The sequence below is a fragment of the Aristolochia californica genome, unplaced genomic scaffold (assembly GCF_029961685.1).
Source record: "Aristolochia californica isolate CCGP_79_NKW_82.1479 unplaced genomic scaffold, dmAriCali1.0.hap1 SCAF_6, whole genome shotgun sequence".
Lineage (NCBI taxonomy): Eukaryota > Viridiplantae > Streptophyta > Magnoliopsida > Piperales > Aristolochiaceae > Aristolochia > Aristolochia californica.
In genome coordinates this window covers 36,189,340-36,211,367 of record NW_027182257.1, presented here as the reverse complement: position 1 = coordinate 36,211,367, position 22,028 = coordinate 36,189,340, and the positions used below count along the sequence as shown (strand labels likewise).

The 22,028-nt window shown below is 34.3% G+C and overlaps 2 protein-coding genes across 5 annotated transcripts; one reads left to right on the top strand and one right to left on the bottom strand.

The window, feature by feature from the left end:
- Positions 1-277: 277 nt before the first annotated feature.
- On the bottom strand, positions 278-8,137 carry LOC137934558 (AUGMIN subunit 8-like). 4 transcript variants are annotated; one of them, XM_068778974.1, is made up of 9 exons: positions 7,826-8,137; positions 6,857-6,912; positions 6,641-6,712; positions 4,851-6,284; positions 4,566-4,685; positions 4,258-4,377; positions 4,016-4,105; positions 2,775-2,882; positions 278-1,033 (listed from the first exon to the last, which is right to left on the bottom strand). In XM_068778974.1, exons 4-9 carry the CDS (start codon positions 6,153-6,155, stop codon positions 977-979), a joined length of 1,800 nt encoding a protein of 599 aa, XP_068635075.1. In that variant the 5' UTR covers positions 6,156-6,284; positions 6,641-6,712; positions 6,857-6,912; positions 7,826-8,137; the 3' UTR covers positions 278-976. The 4 variants fall into 4 exon arrangements, with proteins under 4 accessions (XP_068635075.1, XP_068635074.1, XP_068635076.1 ...); XM_068778973.1 differs by lacking the exons at positions 6,641-6,712; positions 6,857-6,912; XM_068778975.1 differs by lacking the exons at positions 6,641-6,712; positions 6,857-6,912 and having other exon boundaries at positions 4,258-4,374; positions 7,826-8,136.
- Positions 8,138-11,129: 2,992 nt separating this feature from the next.
- LOC137935362 (uncharacterized) lies at positions 11,130-21,950 on the top strand. The gene is made up of 3 exons (XM_068780023.1): positions 11,130-11,139; positions 21,411-21,793; positions 21,855-21,950. The coding sequence occupies exons 1-3, from the start codon at positions 11,130-11,132 to the stop codon at positions 21,948-21,950; spliced, it is 489 nt and encodes a 162-aa protein (XP_068636124.1).
- Positions 21,951-22,028: the final 78 nt, after the last annotated feature.

The following is a 22,028-nucleotide window of genomic DNA, read 5'->3' as shown; positions in this document are numbered from 1 at the left end:
ATTAGTAATAAACCTGCCATCATGCGTTCTTCTTTCTACCCTCTTTCCATTGCTCTTTCTTTTCAAGCGAGTGATACAAAACTTGAGATAGGAAATGAATGCCCTTCAGAAAAAAAGGAAAAGCTAGTGATAGCCACAGCAGAAGTGCCTGTTGCTAAAAACAAAATTTAAGTCAATTAACTAAGAAGAGCAGAAGAAACGCTAAATGGTAAACTGTAGTGGTGCAAACTAAGGTAGGAGGAAAGAATGGCAAGGGGGAAAAATCAAAGAGAAATCAAGGCCTAATAATTAGCTGCTGCTACTCCAAGTAAAAATTTCTAACCAGTAAGAGCTTGCAAATTCCAAAAAAAAGAAGCTCTGCCAGGATGTTGCATGACAAGAAATAAATAGATGCCTAAACTGCAATCAATGCCTATGGAGCCTTACAAACACTGCAAAAAGTCTTACAAGATTGGGATCTACATCAACCAACGAAGCCCGATTTTATCAGCCTCGGTTGATTTTTGTTTTCATGCTCCATCAACTGTAGTTCTGTGCGCAAGTTGAGTGCATCCAAAGAGTTGAACCATAGGATTTTCGATGTCTTCACGGTTAGACAATTTTGTACATGCAATAGCTAGGTGAGTTAGTACAACTCTCCACAGAAGTGCAACTTTAATGCATTCTTCTTTCCACCCTCCCTTTCCTTTGCATTTACCTTTGCATGTGAGTGAATTACATGGAAATTGGATAGAGCTGACAACCCCTTCTCGTTACAAAAGGTGAATGAATAGAAACAAAAGGAAAAAAAAAAAGGTAAAGATGATGATCAACACAAGTCGAAGACACCCACCAGTAGAAGACAGACTTACAGCCACTAAGCCAAGCAGAGGAGGTACATCATTACCTCCACCGAAGATGGTCAGAAATGGTAAGCAGCAGTGCATCTTCTGTCAGGTAAACAAACCATTTGGTTGGCTGAGATAGACAGGTCCCATTATGTATAGCTTGCTTTGAGTTGTATAAGGTGAGTTCTTAGGCTACTTTCCTCCACCTGCATTTAAGCTTACAATCAGCATAAAAACATGTTAACAAGAAATTACATTTACCTGAGAGTTGATTCAATCGAAGAGGTCAACATGATGTTTCTTTAGCTTCGAACAATTTGTTTCAAGTTTTGCAATTGGCATGATATGCAACATAAACGAAGTAGCTCTATCCAACTGTTTCAAAAGAGTTGCAGGAGAAGTTCCAGACATTGTTTTGGGCACAGTTGAAGATGTAAACATGATCTTTTATATCTTTGAGCACTTTATTTAGCTCAAAGCATGCAATTGTCAGCATATCCAACAATCCAGACAGAACTTTCTCCGCCTGGATGTTTCTGAATCTTAATGTTTGGGAAAAGACATTCCTTTTGGAATCTACAGTTGCAGCAGCAATAAAAGGTCAAGGATGATGCTAGACATACATTCCCATGCCAATGACGTGTAATTGCTAGCGTCAATGCTGTCAAGGTGCTGGAATAACATTCCAGGTAATCAGGGACAACATGGAAACTATGCACTTTTCCTTGTCGTTCAATTTCGACATCTATGATCATTGATCAAGAAATTGAACATTTTCTTTTTCTTCTTCTTTTTCCTTTTCTTAATGAAACATTATTGTTAGCCACTATAATCCACTATTATGTCTGTCCTGCATTTATGAATATACTAGTATTGAACTGAAAAGCTCAGCAATGATAGGGTTAAATACATGAAACCTTTTAAGCTCATTCAGTTGATTGAAAGTAACCTCTTCAGTAGACACCTCAAAAAATTGATAGAACATGTTGCCACTACATGTTCTTGCAGACTTCCAGCAGTTTTTAAGAAGAACATATGTAAGCTAAAACAAGAGGTGCTAAAAGACTTTCACATAATGTTCAGTACATAGAACCCTCATGACCAAAAATAGAAATTTTTGTGGAACAGGGGAATGATTAAGAGATTCATATTTGCCAATCATAAGGTAATTTTTTTAATTTTTTTAACTCCACTGACTGAAACACTCATCCAACTTATTTTCACCGAATGATAGGATTCATCGAACTTCAACAAGAGAATTTTGCAGCAAAGTTAACATTTTATTTTTATTTTTATTTCTTTGTTTTTACTTTCATCACAAGTTGCTCATTTTGAATTGTCACTAAATCAGCAAATAGACTCTTGACTTCAGAGGAAAATATTATCTTATTATTTTCTTCTTTTATTTTCATTTTAATTTTCTGAAAAAATGAAATCATGCATTTATAACCATAACTACCAGTTTATGCTTAAAGTAAAATTTTCAGGGGTGGCCAAATTTTTCTTGTAAAAAAAAAAATTAATCACAACATATGATCAATGACATATCAGCAAGAAAATAACTAGAATATGACTGGCTTAACAACTCAAAGTATCAAATGATATACAACAATGCAGGCACTAAGTCTTTCAAAAAAACCTACCAATAGTCCTGTTCATTCAGCTTTTTCATTTCCTTTATATTACAATATTTTCTGAATGCTACATTTTTAAAAAAGGAAAAAGGAAATTTTTGCTATAGGTTATTAAACAGCATTGATCCTTCTTCTTTTTCCGATCATTTTACAAAATAAAATAAGTTTTTAGAGGAAGCAAGAGCTGCTATAGTGTTTTATATTTTCTTGGACATACTTATGAAGTAAAATAATGATACACCTTGCACATTTTGATCTCCATTATCATGAGAAGGATTATAATCACTACGAATAAAACTATTCCATGTTTCACCTGCATTGCTGCTGTTGAAGCTAATAGGTCTCCACATTCATCAAGCATGGCTCTCTCCTGTGCTGCTACGTTAGCAAGTTCTGAAACTAGAGAGTTTATCTCCTCTACCTGGCAAGAGTAAAAGTCACAAATTCATTATAGAAGCCAAAACACCATATCTGAAGTGTTGAGTAGGAAAAAGTCTTAGATTGAAAAGTGTTAAGAAAAATAAGTTATAAGGTTGAGCAATAGGCCTCTGAATTCGCCAGTCATTTTGGGATGGAATCAGGCTCAAACCTATAATGGTACCAGAGCAGGATGTGTGCATGACTGAGGCCCAAATCTGTAGTCCTCAAGTTATTTGTATGTTGTGGGATCCATGAGGTGAGAGTCAGGTTATTTGCATGTTGTGGGCTTCATAAGGTGAGAGTTTGTGTGTTATGCTCCATTGGGAGTTGTGCTCATATCTCAGGCCCATTATAGGAAAATCTAGATGCGAGGGAGAGTGTCGAGAGGGAAAAGTCCAATATTGAAACAGTGTTAAGAAAAGTTAATGGATTATAAGGTTGAGCAACAGGCCTTCTACTCGTTTTGAATCACCAACTTGTACAAAATATTTCTTTTACATCCCAGTAGCTTGAACCAACAACAACAAATTAATCAGCCAATAGAGCACAGAGAATCTTTCCAGTAGTTATATTACATCAACTAGTAACAGGATTCTTCAATTGAAAAACATGTGCAAAATGGCAAATGAAAGTAAAACTTTGTCCTGTGAAAAAAAATGTTTACACTGTCCACCATATCATTGGCTTCATCATGCACATGAATAATTAATTCTCCAAAAAACTACAAATAAAGACATTTATATAGATATTGTATATTGAGTGTCCATAGAAATAAAGCAACACTAAACTCAAGTGACTGAAGTCTCCTATGCTGACATGAGCTCTCCACCGGCACATGAGCAAAGAAAGTAACTCATTCATTTCAGAAAATACCATCTAAGATAACTTTGACTACAGTTGCAAGCATCCAAAATATTTACATCAGTAGACAGTAAAGGGAACCATTTTGGAGTGCCAATTGCCAATATGATCAAATAGATCAATTTATGCTAGGGATATCAGCTATTGACACATGATGCAGAAACTGAAATTATAACATAGCCACCAATATCATGTCAGCTGCACTACTCACTTAAGATGAAAAGCAAAATAGAAAAGAATGAAATTCCCACCACAAGAAAATTAGTATCTTACCCTTGATAGTAAATGACAAATTGAGGAACCCATGGCTTGCATAACATCAACAGCTGAACTAATGGAATCCTTCACCATCTGTGCATCTGCCTGCAGAATCACGGAATTAACTTGTCATCAAGATTTGCTTGACATGCATGTTGTCTTAAATTTATGCAAAAGATTTTTTAACATGGCATGCTTTGATGGAAGAAAGATAAACATAAAAAGCATTAGCATCATAATCAACGATTGGCACTCACCCTTGCTCCATCAGTAACAGGAAGGCGGAGAGTGCATGCTTCCAGTGCTTCAGTAGCCCCAGCCAAAGAGATTGAATGCTCTCTATCCATTACAGCCCAATCATCAAGATAGGTCATCTGCTGGAATCAAAATATTGTTAAAGACATTTACAGCTTCTAAAGCAGTTACATTAAAAAAGTAGCATAAAAGTGATGACCATATATTTACTACATCAATAATTTCAATACATTTTTTAATAAAAAATGTGGACAGCCCGATGGATAAATCTGAAATCAGTATATCCATGCAATAGATGATAGCACATTACTTGTTCTCTAAGTAGTGAGTCCAACTTCATATCCTGCCTGAGTTGCTGAAGGGTGATCCTCTTCATAGTGACAGAATCTCGTAGTTCTGAAGTAGCATTCCATACATTATACAGAAGATCCTGTGTCAAAAAGATTATATGAAAAGATCTACACGTCCGAAACTTCTTTTCTTGAGCTTTTATAAAAAGTGTATAGCTCCCAACATGAAACAGAAATAAATATATATAAAATTGGCATCCAAAAGAGTTTAAAACTTCAAATAAAAAAAGTTACTTCAACCTCACCTCTGCCATTAGTCTCTGGATAGTCAATGTTGTATCTCCCCGTGCATTAACAAATCGCCATTGCAAGTATCTATTATATAATAACCTCAGCTGATGAGCATCTTCAATGTGGTTGGATCCCTTTTTCCCTTTTACAACATCAGCTGTAAAGCTCAAAACAGATGCAGAACTGATGGACCGACCAACTGTGGAGTTTGCTGAAGTAAATGGTGAGGTTGGCCTTGACCTACATGGACTCAGGCTGCCCCTAGAGATGGTAGGAGCTGTCAATGAGAGCTTGGTTGGTGAAGGAGGGTGACGGATCACAGGAAGTTGCAAAGATTGGGTACGAGTTGCTCGAATTGTTGAAGTACTCAGTTCTGATGAACCTAATGAAAGGAACTTGCGAGGCCCACATGTTCTTGTGAACAGATCACCAATGGAACAGTTTTCATATTCCATTCTTCCACTTCCTTCCAAAGAAATCCGCCTTGACACCTCCCGACTAGACTTTTGAATGTTTCTAGTATCTGAGGCAACAGGTCTCCTGACAGGTGAAACCCCTCGCGTTGATACTGACAAAGCACTCCTGGAAGCCCTATCAGTGAGATCCACGCTTCGGGTTAAGGCACCTGCACCAACTTTACCAGTCACTCTGCTAGGCCACCTGTGCTGATCTACTAGCTTCATGTGTGAGTTCTCAATCGGTTTTGAGTTCTCTGTTTGATCAGAGGCATTCTTCCCTCTCAGTGGTGTTCTCTTTCTCTCAGGGGTAGCCTTCCTGGCTGGGCTTTCAGCCTGTCTATGAGCCACATTGGCAGAAGGCCTCAATGTGTGATCACTTACAGGTCTTTCTTTCTTTGCAACAGGGAGAGAAAAAGTATCTGACTGGAAAGAAACACTCAGACTGCGCATGGAAGGCCACAAGCCCTCGGGTGTCCGCCCAGTGATTGAGCGCCTGGAAGAGATTTGCATCTCTGCTGCTAAATCCTTTATAGGCGTAGTGGGCCTCGAAGGGTATGAAGGTGTCAGAGGCCTTGAAGGGGATGATGGAGTTGAAGACACTGATGGGGATGATGGTGTTGAAGGCCGCCTCCTCTCTGTTGATTGGGCCCGTTTAGACACTGAGGGTCCAGGTGAGGTGCTACCTCGGGTGGCAGTAGGAGATGGGCACCGTCTAGGAGTGGAGATAGATGTTGATGTAAGGCCAGACATGTACCTGGATGGAATTTCTTTCGCCCTTGGCTTGCGAGAGATGGCCACATTGTTCTTCTCTGATAGTCCTAACGGCGATCTTGGAAGCTCCTCCGTCCCACACACATCCATTCAAACACCACAAATCAGGCCATTGAAAGCTTCACATAAAAATACATCCTTGGAAGGCATTCACATATGCTGTTATCAACAATATCTCCTCCCACACCCAAAAGGAAGATCAACTTCTCCGGTATGCATCTGTAAGGCAGATACTTACAGTCAGAGAAAATTCATTGCACAAAGAGATGAAAATTCAACCAAAATGAAAGAGGCTCGTCGTCATCAGAAGGAAAGAATTCCAGCTTTTCAGGGGCTAGATATGAGTACAGTGAATTTCATCAAGGTAGCCTCAAAACACTAAATTAACCCAGAACATAGCAAGAATATGAAGTCAGTGAGTTGAGACTCGCATTAAGGAGGACATAAGCGGGGCCTCACCTCAGAAAGGCAGAAAGACCTACTATATGCATTAAATAGACAAAATCTGTTGCTAACATTTTAATACATAGGGAAAGCATTGGATAACATAATTTTAGATTCTTAGAGCTAGTTACTTCAGTGGGAAGATGATGTGCAGAATAGCAGGATAAGTGGGTATAGGATAAGCGGTTCCTCCTCTTGTAGGCCTGTCATCATTCTCAGAAGAAGGACATGGTCAGCGGGGCAGAAATTTGGTGTGGGGCCCAACTTACCTCAGAAAGAAAGTGAATGAAATATTAAGTACCAGAAATAAATCATTAAAAAAGAAAAAAAAATCAATTTCCATTTACTGAGCAAAATGTCTTCTCTTGGTTCTGTAGTTTTCCTCCCATTCTATCAATGGCACCTACAGTTCACAGAGAAATGACAGGAAGACATCAAGGCTTGACTGCAGAACTAAAAGTTACAGATCTCCAGTATTAATAAGATGTTGTTACCCAGTAAGATTTAGGAATAATCCGTGAATCCAGAGCCAAATGAACCTTATGGACACCTTATTCTATCCATGTTCAAAACTTCAAAAAGTTTTAATGTTACACCACAAATATTCAATACACTTCCAATTTCTTCAAAAGTATAACTAGTTGTTGAATGGCTAATAACGCTAGTCCAGCCCCTGCTTTGAAGAATTTCAACAACCCAACCATCAAATTGTACTATTTATCTGTTTTGTAATTGGGGTATTTTGTTATCTGCTTAACAATTTGGCTACATAATGTGTGGATACGAGAACACAAATGTAAAACCACAAGCAAAGGAAGGAAGAGAAAGAGAGAGAGATGGAAGTAAAATTCATAATCGATGTGTTTGAACAGATGCATTCCTTAAGAAAATTTCAGAGAAAGAAAGCCAGTCGATGAGAAAGTCAGCAGAAGGGAAAAGGAAACTCAACGGGAAAAATAATTGAATTGAAGAAGAAGTAGAAATAATTAAAAACACACACACACAACTAAAACCGAAACCTACAGCAAGTCTCTTCATTCAAAGTATCCTCAAACCAATACTACGATGCGTTGCATAATTCAAAGTACAAAACTCTAAAAGAAAATCGATCATGTTGAGCAATAAAAATCGTCAAACGCATCCCATTTCGTTTGAAAAGAAGGAAATTGAAAATTTAAAACTCGTAGCTAGTGCAGAACCGCGACTGCAACATCAACATAAAGCCGAAATCCGTTATCGCTGGGACAAACTCTAAAAATATCAGAGAAAAAATCAAAACAACTAAAACCAGAGTCCAACCCGAGCGACTAACTAACCTGACAACTTCCAACAATTCGCAGATCAATCATCCAAATCCTGATTAAACCACCCAAACACTTTACCAACCGGCAAGTCCGCAGCAGCGCACTCATCAAAACATCTTGACCGCCAATTTCACAAACAAAGCGAGCAAAAGCCAGAAAGACAGACACTGAACTCTCCACCAGAAGGTACGGAGAGTCGAAACGTAACTGTCTCTCCCGGACGGAGCAAATCGTCAAAGAAACGATTCGATCTGTTCCACTGCCGCCATTCAAATTAGGAACGAGGAAGAAGATAAATTGTTCAGAAAGAGCAAAAAGAAGAGAAGAAAGCCGAAAAAGGCAAAAAAAAAAAAAAATTGAAGTATAAAGATCAAAATAATTTAAAGAAAAAGAAACTCAGAAAAGGAAAAAGACAGGAAAAATCGAGTTTGAAGTATGAGTCAGGATTAGGAAGGAGGTTAGAGGGTTGAGAGAAGTAGTTTTCGGTTACCTAATAGAAATGCCCTCATTAGTGAAGGATTATTTGCACGCTACGCCATTAGCAACTTTGCGCCTACCCATTAATTACCTATTTTGACCTTAATTATTAATCATTAAAAAAAGAAAAAAAATACAGAAGCAGTTGATGGAGTGGGCCCCCAATTGACGGCGGAGATCAGCGATAAAACCTGGAGTGGGTCCACACGATCGGAGAAAAGGTCAGGTCGTACAAAAACATCAACAGGCCTTCAATCTCGGATAAAGAAGCGCCGTATGCCTGTAAAGTGACGTGGCACGTGCAAATAGTACGCTCCTTTATTGACGCGTCGGGGCCTTTTCCTCCCGTCATTAAGACCTTCAGCGCTCACAGGTGTCACGACTTTAACCGGGTTTTTAGGTTTACGAGTCGACCCGCCGATGGATTATGGCTGCCGGGTAGTAGACCAACAGCCTGGGCCGGCATCTAGATTTTGGTAATTAAATCTAAATGCGAATCTTAAGACTGGTTAAGGTTTGCTCAAGTATCAAATCAGTGACAAACGACAACGACGTCTCGGACTTGCTGACGTTCATGTGAGAGTATGAGACAGGGGGGGTTTTCTCCTATATAAGGTGAGAATGGGGTGAAGGGTTAAGTTAATGAGTCTTCATCAAAACCTAATTGTGATGTTAACTTGCGCCAGTACGCCTTCTTAATCACAAAACTTCCCCAACGGTTCCATGCAAAAACATGAATAAGCCAGCGGTCTTAGTTTTAGGTGGGAGTTTGGGCATCAAATCTACGAAAGAGACTACCTTGATAAAAGTACTATTTTTGGAAATAATAATGGTTAAATTTTTGAAAATAATAATGATAGGAAGGAAGGCCTTCAAAATGTTACTTTCGTTGAGTCTGAAATGGCAACGAATGGGGCCTAGGGGCTCCATGTTGTTGGATTTTCTCTCTCTTGTTTTTTTCCTTTGGTCAACGTGGCGTCTCCTCTTGTGTGCGGCACTATTTTTAGGAATAATAATGGTTAAATTTTTAATTTTTTAGGTTATTGTAATGAATCATCTTTAAATAGGATCGTTAATATTTAAGATTATTTTAACAAAAAAATTAAAATAAGAATATAATTAAAATGTGTAAACTAATTTTAAAAATATTATTTTAATAAAAAATAAAATAGTAAAAATACAAGATGAATGTAGACAAGGGCGTCTTAAGGAGATTTATTTGGCTTCAGAAACTGAAGAATAAAATAAAGAAAGGTCCAAAATAGCAAAAATAAGGTGAGACCATTAAAGAAGGAAAATGAAAGGTAGGGGGGGGGGGGGGGGGGGGGCATTAAAAGGAAGGGTCACCGTCACTAAAGATGTGATAGGGTGGGAACCTTCGTATAAGGGAAGCTGTAAGTGGTAGGGCAAGTGGAATATTTCGATTTTAACTTGTGTACTGGTGCGATATGGACTAGTCAGCTAATGGGGCCGACTTGGAACCAATTTTGAATTAATGAGGACTGCATAGAGAGGCTTGAGATGGTTGTACACTCCTCTTCTAGTGTTTTCCAAAGGACCACTTGTGTAGGGACCCCTAACCCCTATCTTCTCTAAACAAATCCATAACAAAGTGTGCAGCCTCAAGATTAGTGGTTAGGGGGCATGATCATAAGGATAGAGCTGGTAGTTGTAGCCAAGGCAACCTTTTTCATGAAACTTCTTTTTAAGATATATATTTTTTAAAACAAGTGTGTGACTTGAAAAATGTAGCATCAAGTACACCATCGATCACTAGTGCAACTTGTGAAGCACACTGATTATGCAAATTAGGTGAACCACCCTAATAATTTATAATAGTAGGTTCCTTTTTTTTTTTTTCTGTTGATATTTTTTCACTCGCCAGCTTCATTGTTTCCCTTTTACAATCGCTTTATATAGGGATAATCATGATTATGTTCCACGTAAAAATCATTGTGATACTATTATTATATATTATTGATCTTTCATTGGGTTTCTAATCCATGATTAATTATTCTCATCATTATCAATTCTTGTGTTTAGTACCCTTAGTTCTATCATTCGATTTTATTTCTTTTCTTTTTTTCATTTTTTTATACATAGAGAACTATTAAACTTATATTATCAAAGTTGAGAGTTTGGGATTTTATACAACACATGTATAAGATGGAAACGTCTTTGTTTAGTCGACCCATTATTAGGTAATTTCCCTTATACGTAGGAATAGTGGGACAGTTGCAACTTTCCATCAACTTCTCCTTTTTTTGTTATGGGAAAGAAGGTTTGAGAAGTTGTATGTAAAAACTAGATCTGGTCTAACAAAGTAGTCTGTGACTCCACCGATTGCATTATCTTAGAAATGTCTTTTTTTAGTCTACCCGTTATTAGGTGATCTTGAGTGAGTATTTGGAAGTTCATTTATAAAGAAATGTACGACATTGCATTGTGATACGTGGAAAGTAATACTTACTCTAAAGGACTTACCATCATGATTCATGCAGTTTGAATTCCTTGTTTGGGTATAAGGATATTATATCTATGAAATTTTTTTTTGAGGAAGTACCAATATTGAATGTTACACATTAAGTATTGAATAGATAAATATCAAAAACATATTTTTTTTAGTTGACCCATTATTTTGTAGTTTCTCTTTGATATAGGAATAGTGGGACAATTGTGACTGTCCATCAGTTCTAAATTCTCCTCTTTTGATGGGAAAAAAGGTTTGAGAAGTTGTATGTCAAAATTGGATTTGGTCTAACAAAATAGTCTATGACTCCATCGATTTCACTTTGGACAAACCAGACAACTTTCTGAAAATTCCTAGAATCACACTACCATGGTTGGAGGTATGTATCTTGGGTTTCTGTTTTTAGGTTTTTTATAAATTTCATACGTATCTAGAAATTCTGTTTTCAAATTTATAATAACATCCACAATAACTATTTGTTTTTATATCTAATACCTATTTTACTATCAAATACTAGGAGTGGCCATGGGTTGGATTAAACAAGGAATGACTTGATTTATGAGGGAAAGGGTTTCACAAACATGGGGATTGGTCAAAGATATGAGACCAAGATTGGACAACGTCATAGGTTTGCATGGGGATGAGTTCACAGGATGACGATAGGTTTTCAAAAAGCCACTAAACTTACAGGCTTTTTCTACTAACATGCAACACCCCTATAACCCTTGATGATATAAAGGATTCGCACATTTTTTGTCTCTAATAAATTTATATGCTCGATACCTTACTAGGTGGTGACTGAGATGTGTGTTGAAACCATTTGCACTAAAAGATCAACTTTTTAGTGAAGGCGCAATAAGTGTATAAGAGGGACCGAACCAAGCGTGGACATTAGGTCTCAACACTCCCCCTCACAGGAGGCACAAAACCCAAAATGAACATCAGGACTAACTGAGCGGTAAACAGCGGACACCCGAAATGAACTTCCTAGGATGCCATATTGAAACTATTTACACTAAAAGAACAACCTTTTAGTGAAGGCGCAACAGGTGTATAAGAGGGGCCGAACCGAGCGTGGACATTAGGTCTCAACAATGTGTTTTCAAAGTTTTTGGCATATGAGATAGCATTTTTTCCTTCATAAATTTGGCTCAAATGGAGGATGTGTTTATTAATATATGCCTTAAGAGCTTTACCAGCTTCCGTGGGACTGCAGGTTTCATCCCACCTTAACTAAGAGGTGGATCTTTCGTTGCTTTATTGATCCATACGTGAACAGTTTATAACTTGGATTGGCAGAAACATCTTTTGATAAGTACCAGACACAGCCCTAGCTGCTTTAAAAGCTTCCAGAGGGTAGCCTTTGATTAATATTCGAATTGCAGGGGGATCAGACAGAGTCTGAAACAAGGGAAAACCAAGTGATGATATCACCTTCACATACACTCTACCTTGTTTGTCCTTACCTTGGTTTCTTCATCGAGAAGTATATTATCTATGATTAATCGTCCTTTGGCGAGAGGTGTTTTCATATAGGGTAATTAATTTTTGTACAATAGGGATGAGACTTGGTTGTGATTGCTGCTCAAATACTTTACAGGACATCGCTTAGAGTAATAGCTGGGTTGATAGTCACCCAAGTTAGGATTTTTGGATGAGCACTCTCTACGTTTCATTAATCCCATTGTCCTTGTATGCTGAAGAAAATAATTTTTCAGCTTTATGATTGCCAACACTTTTTGGTAAAATATGAGTTGAAGCCCATTAGGTCTTCATAGAAATACTGGAACATGGATTTACTTCAGTGAAGGTGGTTTTGTAAATTAGGAGTCTTTTGGAGTGAATTGTGAATGAATAAATTTGAGGGGTTATATAGCTTAGTTATGATGTGCTGGCCTAGGTGGCTTCTCCAGAAGGGGTGAATTTAGATTTACATATTAAAATTTTAATTAAAATGTGGAATCATAAAATAAGCAATTTCAAGATAAAAGCAATCACACACCATAGAGATAGCACAAGATCTTTTTTTTTTATCGATGTTTCCATATCGGTATTCACCGCCCAAGAACCCATATTTAGGAAATTTCACTATTTTAGCTCTAATAGTTAGAATTTACATCAAAGAGGTGGAGGAAAGAGTTTGACAATTCTCAAGGAAATAACTCTCTCTTTCACTCAAAAGCACTCTGAGAAGTAATTTCAAGACTTTGAGAATGAAGGCTCAAATATATGCCAATAAATTCTTATTTTCTTCTCTACGAGAGGTTTGGAGGGGGTATTTATAACTTTCCCAGTCAAACTAATCGTTTTTTACCCGTTTGCAAAAGTCAAGGTTTGGATTGATTGATCGATCGGGTGTAACAACTATTTTTCTATCAAAATATGTCTTATTGATCGATGGTATGATCAATCAATATCCTCCCGTTGGGTTTTACATTTTAAGTTGATCGATCATTGCCAAGGTATGATCGATCAATTAGAGTTCCCTCTGGCAATACAATGCAAGTATGATCGATAAATGAACTTCCTATAATCAATCATGTTTTATGTCTCTGACTCGCAAGATCCTGCCTGATCGATCATTCAATGTAAAATTCTCTTGCTTGGACGATATTGATCAATCAATCCAATTGGCATGATTGATTATGCTTTATAGTATGAAATGGCCATGTTATGGATGATTGATCAATCGACTTAGGTTGATCCATCATGCTTTATAATCTTGGTTTGTGCAATTCTAGATGACCAAACATTAGCAGAGGTTGATCGATTATTCTAGTGCCAGTTCATCTGACTTGTCTTTTAAAAGCATAAGAATGAATGATCTTAAGTGCTCTAACATGTTTGAATTTTTTTTATGATATCTTAAAACATGTATGAATGCAATGTATGCCCTAAAGCTCCATGTTTTGCATTAAGAAAAATTTGATTCTAAAAAAAATACTTAAATAATGATAGGTATTAAGTATGTCATGTAGCCCTAAAAACCCTAAAAGAAATTTGTAGCAACTTATTTTGTTCAATCGACCAAGGAGTGACCAAATGGCCCATACAAAAAGGACAAACTAATAATGCTAGAAAACATATCATCCGTGCAACCTAGAAAAAAGGAGAAACTGCTAATGCCTGAAAACATATTGTCTGTGCGGCCTAGCAACACCATTTGGCTGAATAAGCGAAGTCAACATAACAAGCCAAGTAGATTCTTGAGTTCCTAAGTCTTTCAAGCTTTGAGAATATCATGTAATAGCTGAAATGTCAAGCTCTCAAATTGTGCAATGATTGATCAATTTGATACATTGGACTCAAGATTGATTCACAAACTTGAAATGAGGATTGGAGCTATTCTTTTACAAGCTACACATTAAGGGAAGAACCGTGGAGTTAGAGGAAGAAACCCTATCTTACCATCTACGCTAATGTTGAATTTCAGGAAAAGATAAAAAATTCACTGGCTTATTGTAATTTAAGTATAATGAGCCTCTATTTTTGTAACAGAGGAAACAAGTAGAATCTAATTACAATTAAACCACCCTTGTCCCAGTTATACTCCAAGTTAAACATTAAAAGATGAGTTATAGAACAACTGAATAACTAAACATAAATAGAAGACTAACATAACTAAAACACATTTAACTAAGACTCTTCTGTGAGACCTCCTCCTATGAGATTTTTTAAGACTTCATCATATTATATCTAAATTTGTGAGACTTCTTACTGTGAGAGTCATGTAAGACTCTTCCATATTAGTTCTTCAACACTCCCCCTCAAGTTGAAGCTTATAACTTTAGCTTGCAATGAAAAAGATTCTTGGTCATCAATGTTGGTCTACAATCTTCATTAGATAAAAAAAAAATTCATAGATGTCAAATCTTCATCACTTGCTCTCCCCCTTTCTTGAATATTTTTGTTACATTAAAATTACCACAACATATGGAACAAAATACCTCTTTCTTGTACTTCTCTTTCTACTTCTTTCCCTCTAGTTAGGGATAAAAAGGATGTAGAGACCTAGCTTGGACAAAATACAATGTGGGAGAAGAAAATCACAAAGCCCCATATTCTAGTCAAAATGGTCATAGTCTAAAACAAACTTTGCTCAATTTTGAAGGCAGAAAAACAAGCCAACTTTAGGACTTAATAGAGAGACTACTCACTTTTTAAGGGTAGCTCAAACATGAATCACCTTTTGGGTAAAGAATAAACGACTTGACTCAAGCTGGATATAGGGCGCACTCCTATACTTTTTAGGTAGTAGGTCTAGGCATTTCTCATAAGTGATGAAACCACTAGAAGATAAACTGAAGAAATACTAGAGGCAAACAACTTTAATTGGAAGGAGGCGAATGTGCAACAGTCATACTTCCAAAATAATCTAGAATATGACCCTTACCTTGAATGAGCACATTATGAAGTGATAAAGTCTAACCAAAACTCTCTTGTTAGAAGAAAATTTTGGCTAAAAAAATTGGATTTTAGGAGAAAAGGAAACTCAATTCACGTCAATGCATGGAGAGAAAATAGGAAAAAAGGAGAGATATTTTATAGAATTGCCCTTTGGTACTTTTGATATCAATATTTCAAAAAATATAGCTTAGAATCACAAACGATTTGTTGCTCAAGAAACTAAACTCAAAGAGATTTAAATTGATACCTAATTTGATATAAAAAAATTCGTTCTTGAATCTTTTATGACTTCTTTATTTTCTTTATTCAGTAGTTTGACCCTTACCTACTCCAATGCCAATATCTCCTTAAATGTAGATCAGATTGACGTGATTTTTTCTCCTTCTAAAACTAGATTTGTATACATTTTAATATATTTCATTAAAATATAAATTTTCTTCATAAAATATACTTATTTTGAGAGAAATAATTTAATAGATTTTAGACTCTGTAATCTTGAAAATTCATATTGAGAATTGGTTGAATAGGTAAGAAAATAGACTTACATATATTTCTTTTGATATATAATTATCCATTTAAAGTCTTTTTCTTGATGGTATTAAATGATTCGAAAGTTGAAGCTTTCTTCTACTGCTTGACCCTCTCCTAAAAATGTCAATTTTTTCTTTGTAGAAAACTCTGATTACCAAAATTATTTTTTAGTTGGAAAGTAGACTCAAACTCCAAGAAAATAATGAGTACTGGGGTAAGAAGGAAATAAAAAATATAGAATACAAACCTAGACTTCTAGAGATAATAGATAAAAAAAAAGATCACATTATTTTTGTGGGTTGACTGAGTTAACTCACACAACCTACTCTCATACCATGTTGAATTTACAGAAATGAGAAAAACTTTACTGACTTGTTGTACTTTGAGTACAATAAGTATCTATTTATTTGGGGACACCCAATGATATGGTCCTCTTGATGAGAAGAAGTTGTAAAAGAAGGTTAATAGAGAAGACTAGCATTTTAGATCCAAAAGCTGAAGAAATGAGGATGCATGGGGTGGAACCGCACCTTGAAATTATTGCATCTCATTCGGGGTTTATAGAATAAAAGGAGAAGGCATCCAAGAAAGAAAACCCCTAAGTTGATGAAGTTAAGCCACAAAGAAAAGGAAGAATGGCAAACCTAAGATCTTAGTAGAACTACTGCCTAAGCAATGGAGGTATTTGAGCATGTAGTTTAAAGACTGATTGGATTTAAAAGAAGGTAGAACAAGTGAAGAAAATCTAGTGGCAAGAAACATTATAAGGAAAAAAAGTTTTGCCCAAAAAATCACTCTTGCCAAAAAAGAGGTAAAAAAGAAGTTTAGGAAAGAATTCCAATTCAAATAGATGCAACAGAGAAGAATCTAAGTTTTCTGTTAGCACTTGGTAGGAAAACACCAAGAAGAAACAAAAAAAAAAGTATGACTTCGTTTTGCTTTATTAAGCTCTCGCAATGCAATGGGCGATATTTATTGTTTGTACCAATAAGAAGCAAAAAAAAAAACTAGGACAATATTTATTACTTTTTTGTTTACACTTGGAATGAAAGTACCAAGAATAAAAAATATTAAAAATATGTACGATAATATTTATTAATTTTCTTTTTGTACTTGGAGATAAAGTACCGATAAAAGCAAAAAGAAAAAAGTATGACTTTTTTGTGCTTTATTAAACTCACGCAATGCAAGGGCCAATATTTATTATTTTTCTGTTTTCACTTGCTACGAAAGTACCAAGAAGAAGCAAAAAAAAAGTACGATTTTATTTTGCTTTATTAAGCTCTCACAATGCATGGAGCAATATTTATTGTTTTTCTTTTCGGACTTAGAATGAAAGTACCAAGAAGAAGCCAAAAAAAGTACAATAATATTTATTGAATTACTTTTTGCACTTGGAATGAAAGTACTAAGAAGAAAAAAAAAGTACTACAATATTTATTGTTTTTCTGTTTGCACTTGGAACTAAAGTACCAAGAAAAAACAAAAAAAAAAGTATGACAATATCTATTTTTTCTTTTTGCACTTAGAGAAAAAGTACCAACAGAAGAAAAAAAGTACAACTTTTTTTTTCTTTATGAAGTTGTCGCAATGCAAGGGGAAATGTTTATTATTATTTTATTTTTTTTGCACTTGGAACGAAAGTACCAAGAATAAGCAAAAAAAATGTATAACAATATTTATTTGTTTTCTTTTTGTTCTTGGAACAAAAGTATTAAGAAGAAGAAAAAATAAAGTACGAAAATATTTATTTGTTTTTTTTTTTCACTTGGAACAAAAGTACCAAGAAAAAGCAAAAAAAAAAATGATAAGTACAACTTTCTTTTACTTTATTAAGCTCTCACAAAGTAAGGGATACATTTTTTTTTTTTTTTTTTTTTTGCACTGGGAACGAAAGTACCAAGATGAACCAAAAAAAAGGACGACAATATTTATTACTTTCTTTTTTGCACTTCGAGAGAAATGTTGGAAGATAAGCTCAAACTCATACGACCAAGGAAGACCCACATATCTAAGATTATTATAAGATAGGTCACACGACCAAGGAAGGCCCACAAGATGGGCCCAAACCCATAAGAAGTAGGACACACAATGATTACCATGAATTGACATCTTTATCACATCAGTTGGAAGATCAAGAAGGACTCAAAAAAGTATCTTATCTTATGGTCACATCGAAGAAGAGTTTTAGTTTGAGTTATATTTGTCTTTTATCTATATTGAGTTATTTAATTATGTTATAACTTATCTTTAAGTGTTAGAGTTTGGGTGTAATTGGGACAAAGGTAGTTTTATTGTTATTGGACTCTACTACCTTCCTCTATTATAAATAGAGGTTCATGCACTCTGATTACGACAAGTTATTGATGTCAATGATGTATTTTACTTTTCCATAAATTCAACCATTACCAACACAAACAAAAAAAAGTAAGAGTTAGTTTTTCTTTATTAAGCTCTCGCAATGCAAGGGTAACAATTATTGTTTTTCTTTTTGTGCTTGAAACAAAAATACAAAAAAGAAGCAAAAAAAAATAATAATAAGTACAACAATATTTATTGGTTTCCTTTTAGTACTTGAAATGAAAGTACAAAAAGAAAGCAAAAAAAAGTACTACAATTTTTAATGTTTTTCTTTTTGCACTTGGAAATAAAGTACCAAAAAGAATTAAAAAGAATACAACAATATTTAATATTTTTATTTTTGAATTTGGAGAGAAGTACCAATAGAAGTAAAAAAAATGTACAACTTTGTTTTGCTTTATTAAACTCTCGTAATGTTAGGGGCCATATTAATTTTTTTTCTTTTTGCACTTGGAATGAATGTACCAAAAGAAGAAAAAATAAAAAAATAACGAAAACATATTTATTGTTTTTTTTTTCTCTTGGAACGAAAGTACCAAGAAGAAGACAAAAAAAAGTACGACAATATTTACTATTTTTCTTTTTGCACTTATAGAAAAAGTACCAACATGTGCCAAAAAAAGTACGATTTTGTTTTTTTTATTAAGTTCTCGTAATGCAAGGGGCAATATGTATTGTTTTTTGTTTGCACTTAGAATGAAAGAGCTAAGAAGAAGCAAAACAAAAAGTATGATAATATTTATAATTTTTTCGCACTTGGAGAGAAAGTACCAACAAAGCAACAAAATAAATACAACTTTGTTTTTCTTTCTTAAACTCTTGCAATGCAAAAAGCAATATTTATTGTTTTCTTTTTGCACTTGGAATGAAAGTACAAAAAAAAGCATAAAAAAAGTATGACTTTGTTTTTAATAATAATAAAAAAGCAATGCAAGGGGCAATATTTATTGTTTTTCTTTTTACACTTGGAATGAAAGTACTAAGAAGAAGCAAAAAAAAAAAAAAAAAAAATCACAACAATATTTACTTATTTTCATTTTGCACTTGGAATGAAAATACCAAGAACAAAAAAGTATGACTTTATTATGCTTTATTAAACTCTCGCAAAGAAAAGGGCAATATTTGTTGTTTTTCTTTTTATTTTTCTTTTTGAATTTGGAGAGAAAATATCAACAAAAGTAAAAAAAGAAAAAAAGTATGACTTTGTTTTTTTTATTAAGATCTTGCAAAGCAAGGGCCAATATTTAATGTTTTTATTTTTGCACTTGGAATGAAAGTAGCAAAAAAAAACGATAATATTTATTGGTTTTCTTTTTGAACTTGGAGAAAAGGTACCAACAAAAGCAAAAATAAAAATAAAAACAAAAACAAAAGAACGAATTAGTTTTGCTGTATTAAGTTCTTGCAATACAAGGGGCAATAATTATTATTTTTCTTTTTATACATGGAATTAAAGTACGAAGAAAAAGAAAAAGATACTACAATATTTATTATTTTTCTATTTGCACTTGATACGAAAGTACCAAGATGAAGGAAAAAAAAAGTATGACAATATTTATTGTTTTTATTTTTGCATAAGGAGAGAGAGTACTAAAAGAAAAAAGAAAAAAAAAATTGCTTTGTTTTTTTTTTATTAATTTCTTGTAATGTAAGGGGAAACATTTATTGGTTTCCTTTAGCATTTGGAATGAAAGAACAAAAAAGAAGAAAAAAAAGTGCGACTTTGTTTTGTTTTATTAAACTCTCGCAATGTGAGAGGTAATATTTATTGTTTTTCTTTTTGCACTTGAAATGAAAAAGCCAGGAAGAAAAAAAAATCAAGATAACATTTATTGGTTTTTTTTTTGCACTTGGAATGAAAGTACCATGAAGAAAAAAATTGTAAGAATTTATTTTGCTCTATTAATCTCTTGCAATGCAAAGGGCAATATTGATTTTTTCTTTTTGCATTTGGAAAGAAAGTACCAAGAAGAAGCAAAAAAAAAAAAAAATGTAAAATTGTAATTATTGGTTTTGTTTTTGCAATGTGAATGAAAGTACAAGAACAAAAAAAGTATGATAATATTTATTGGTTTTCTTTTTGCACTTGGAACAAAAGTACCTAGAAGAAGCAAAAAAAAGTACGACAATATTTTTTTGTTTTTCATTTTGCAATTGGATAAAAAGTACCAACATAAGCAACAACAAAAAAGTACGACTTTGTTTTGTTTTATTAAGCTCTCACAATGCAAGGGGCAATATTTATTATTTTATTTTTTTTGCTCTTGAATGAAAGTACCAAGAAGTAGCAAAAAAGAAGGACAATATTTATTGATTTTCTTTTTGCACTTGGAGAAAAAGTACCAGTAGAAGCAAAAAAAAAAAAAAAAACTTAGTTTTGCTTTATTAAGCTCTCGCATTACAAGGGGCAATAATTATTGTTTTTTTTTTTTTACACTTACAACAAAAGTACCAAGAAAAAGAAACAAAATTACAACAACATTTATTAATTTTCTGTTTGCACTTGGAACGAAAGTACCAAGAAGAAGCAAAATAGAAAAGTACGATAATATTTATTATTTTTCTTTTTGCACTTGGAGAGAAAGTCCCGACGTAAGCAACAAAAAAAAGTACGACTTTGTTTTGCTTCATTAAGCTCTTGCAATGCAAGGGGCAATATTTATTGTTTTTTTTTCACTTAGAATGAAAGTACCAAAAAGTAGCAAAAAAAATACAAAAATATTTATTTATTTATTTATTTTTACTCTTGGAATGAAAGTACCAAGTAGAAGCAAAAAACAAGTAGTACAATATTTAATAGTTTTAATTTTGCACTTGGAACTACAGTACTAAGAAAAAACAAAAAAGAAAAAGAAAAAGTATGACTTTGTTTTACTTTATTAAGTTCTCGCAAAGTAAGGGATAATATTAATTTTTTTTCTTTTTGCACTAAGAACAAAAGTACCCAGAAGAACCAAAAATAAAAGATAATATTTATTAATTTTCTTTTTGCACTTAGAGAGAAAGTACCAACACAAGAAAAAAAGTACGGGTTAGTTTTTCTTTATTAAGCTCTCGTAATGCAAGGGTAATAATTATTTTTTTTTCTTATTGCACTTAGAACGAAAATACCAAAAAGAAGCAAAATAATAATAATAAGTATGACAATATTTATTAGTTTCCTTTTAGCACTTGGAATAAAAGTACCAAGAAGAAGCAAAATAAAAAAGTATTACAATATTTATTATTTTTATGTTTGCACTATAAAAGAAAGTGCATAGAAGAAATAAAAATAAAGTACGATAATATTTATTCTTTTTATTTTTACACACAGAGAGAAAGTACCAACATAAGCAAAAAAAGAAAAAAAAGTACGACTTTGCCTATGGTGTGGACACACAATCTGCAAGAATTGCACCTTGGCACTCCAATGGGCTTCCATTAAATTCCAAGCGTATCCAATCCAACTTCCACTCTTTATTTCATGTCCATGGTGCCAAACGCTCTCCTTTAGGCTAGCCTGGAAGGGAAATCTTAGCTTCCCACATAGAAACTACTTCCTCCAATGGTTGGTGGAAAGTATGAATGTTAACCAAATGAGATCCAATTCCTCTGCTTATGGTAATCAGGGAATCTCACCTTTGGGGAATTTGCAGTGTCCTCAAAGTGATATTCTCTTACTATCACAACAACTCAGAGGACATTCACCTCATCAACTTATTAATAATGAGGAAGGATGGAGGATTCGAATTCTGGTCAGCAAAATGATGGGCTCATTTTTCTTTTTATTGTTCTGTACATAATACCCGCTATTACTTACTGGTCACGTTTTTCTTTGCCTTCCCATCTTTCTTAGTACTCAATTTTTCTTATCCTATACTGGACTGGCTACTGAGAGAAATAGCTGCCTGAACAGGTTTTCGTGATTTTATCTCTTTTATAATTCTTTTATACCCATCAGCTAAACTTCAAGACAAGTTTGCTTCTGTT

Bases quoted from the DNA above. Each gene is read 5' to 3' on its own strand.
- LOC137934558 (XM_068778974.1), bottom strand. From the start codon at position 6,155: ATGGATGTGTGTGGGACGGAGGAGCTTCCAAGATCGCCGTTAGGACTA. The intron at 4,106-4,257 runs GTGAGTGCCAAT...GTGATTCTGCAG, and splicing joins CTGTTACTGATGGAGCAAGG to GCAGATGCACAGATGGTGAA. The intron at 1,034-2,774 runs GTGAAACATGGA...GCTTAAATGCAG, and splicing joins CTTCAACAGCAGCAATGCAG to GTGGAGGAAAGTAGCCTAAG.
- LOC137935362 (XM_068780023.1), top strand. The intron at 21,794-21,854 runs GTCAGCAAAATG...ACCCGCTATTAC, and splicing joins GATGGAGGATTCGAATTCTG to TTACTGGTCACGTTTTTCTT.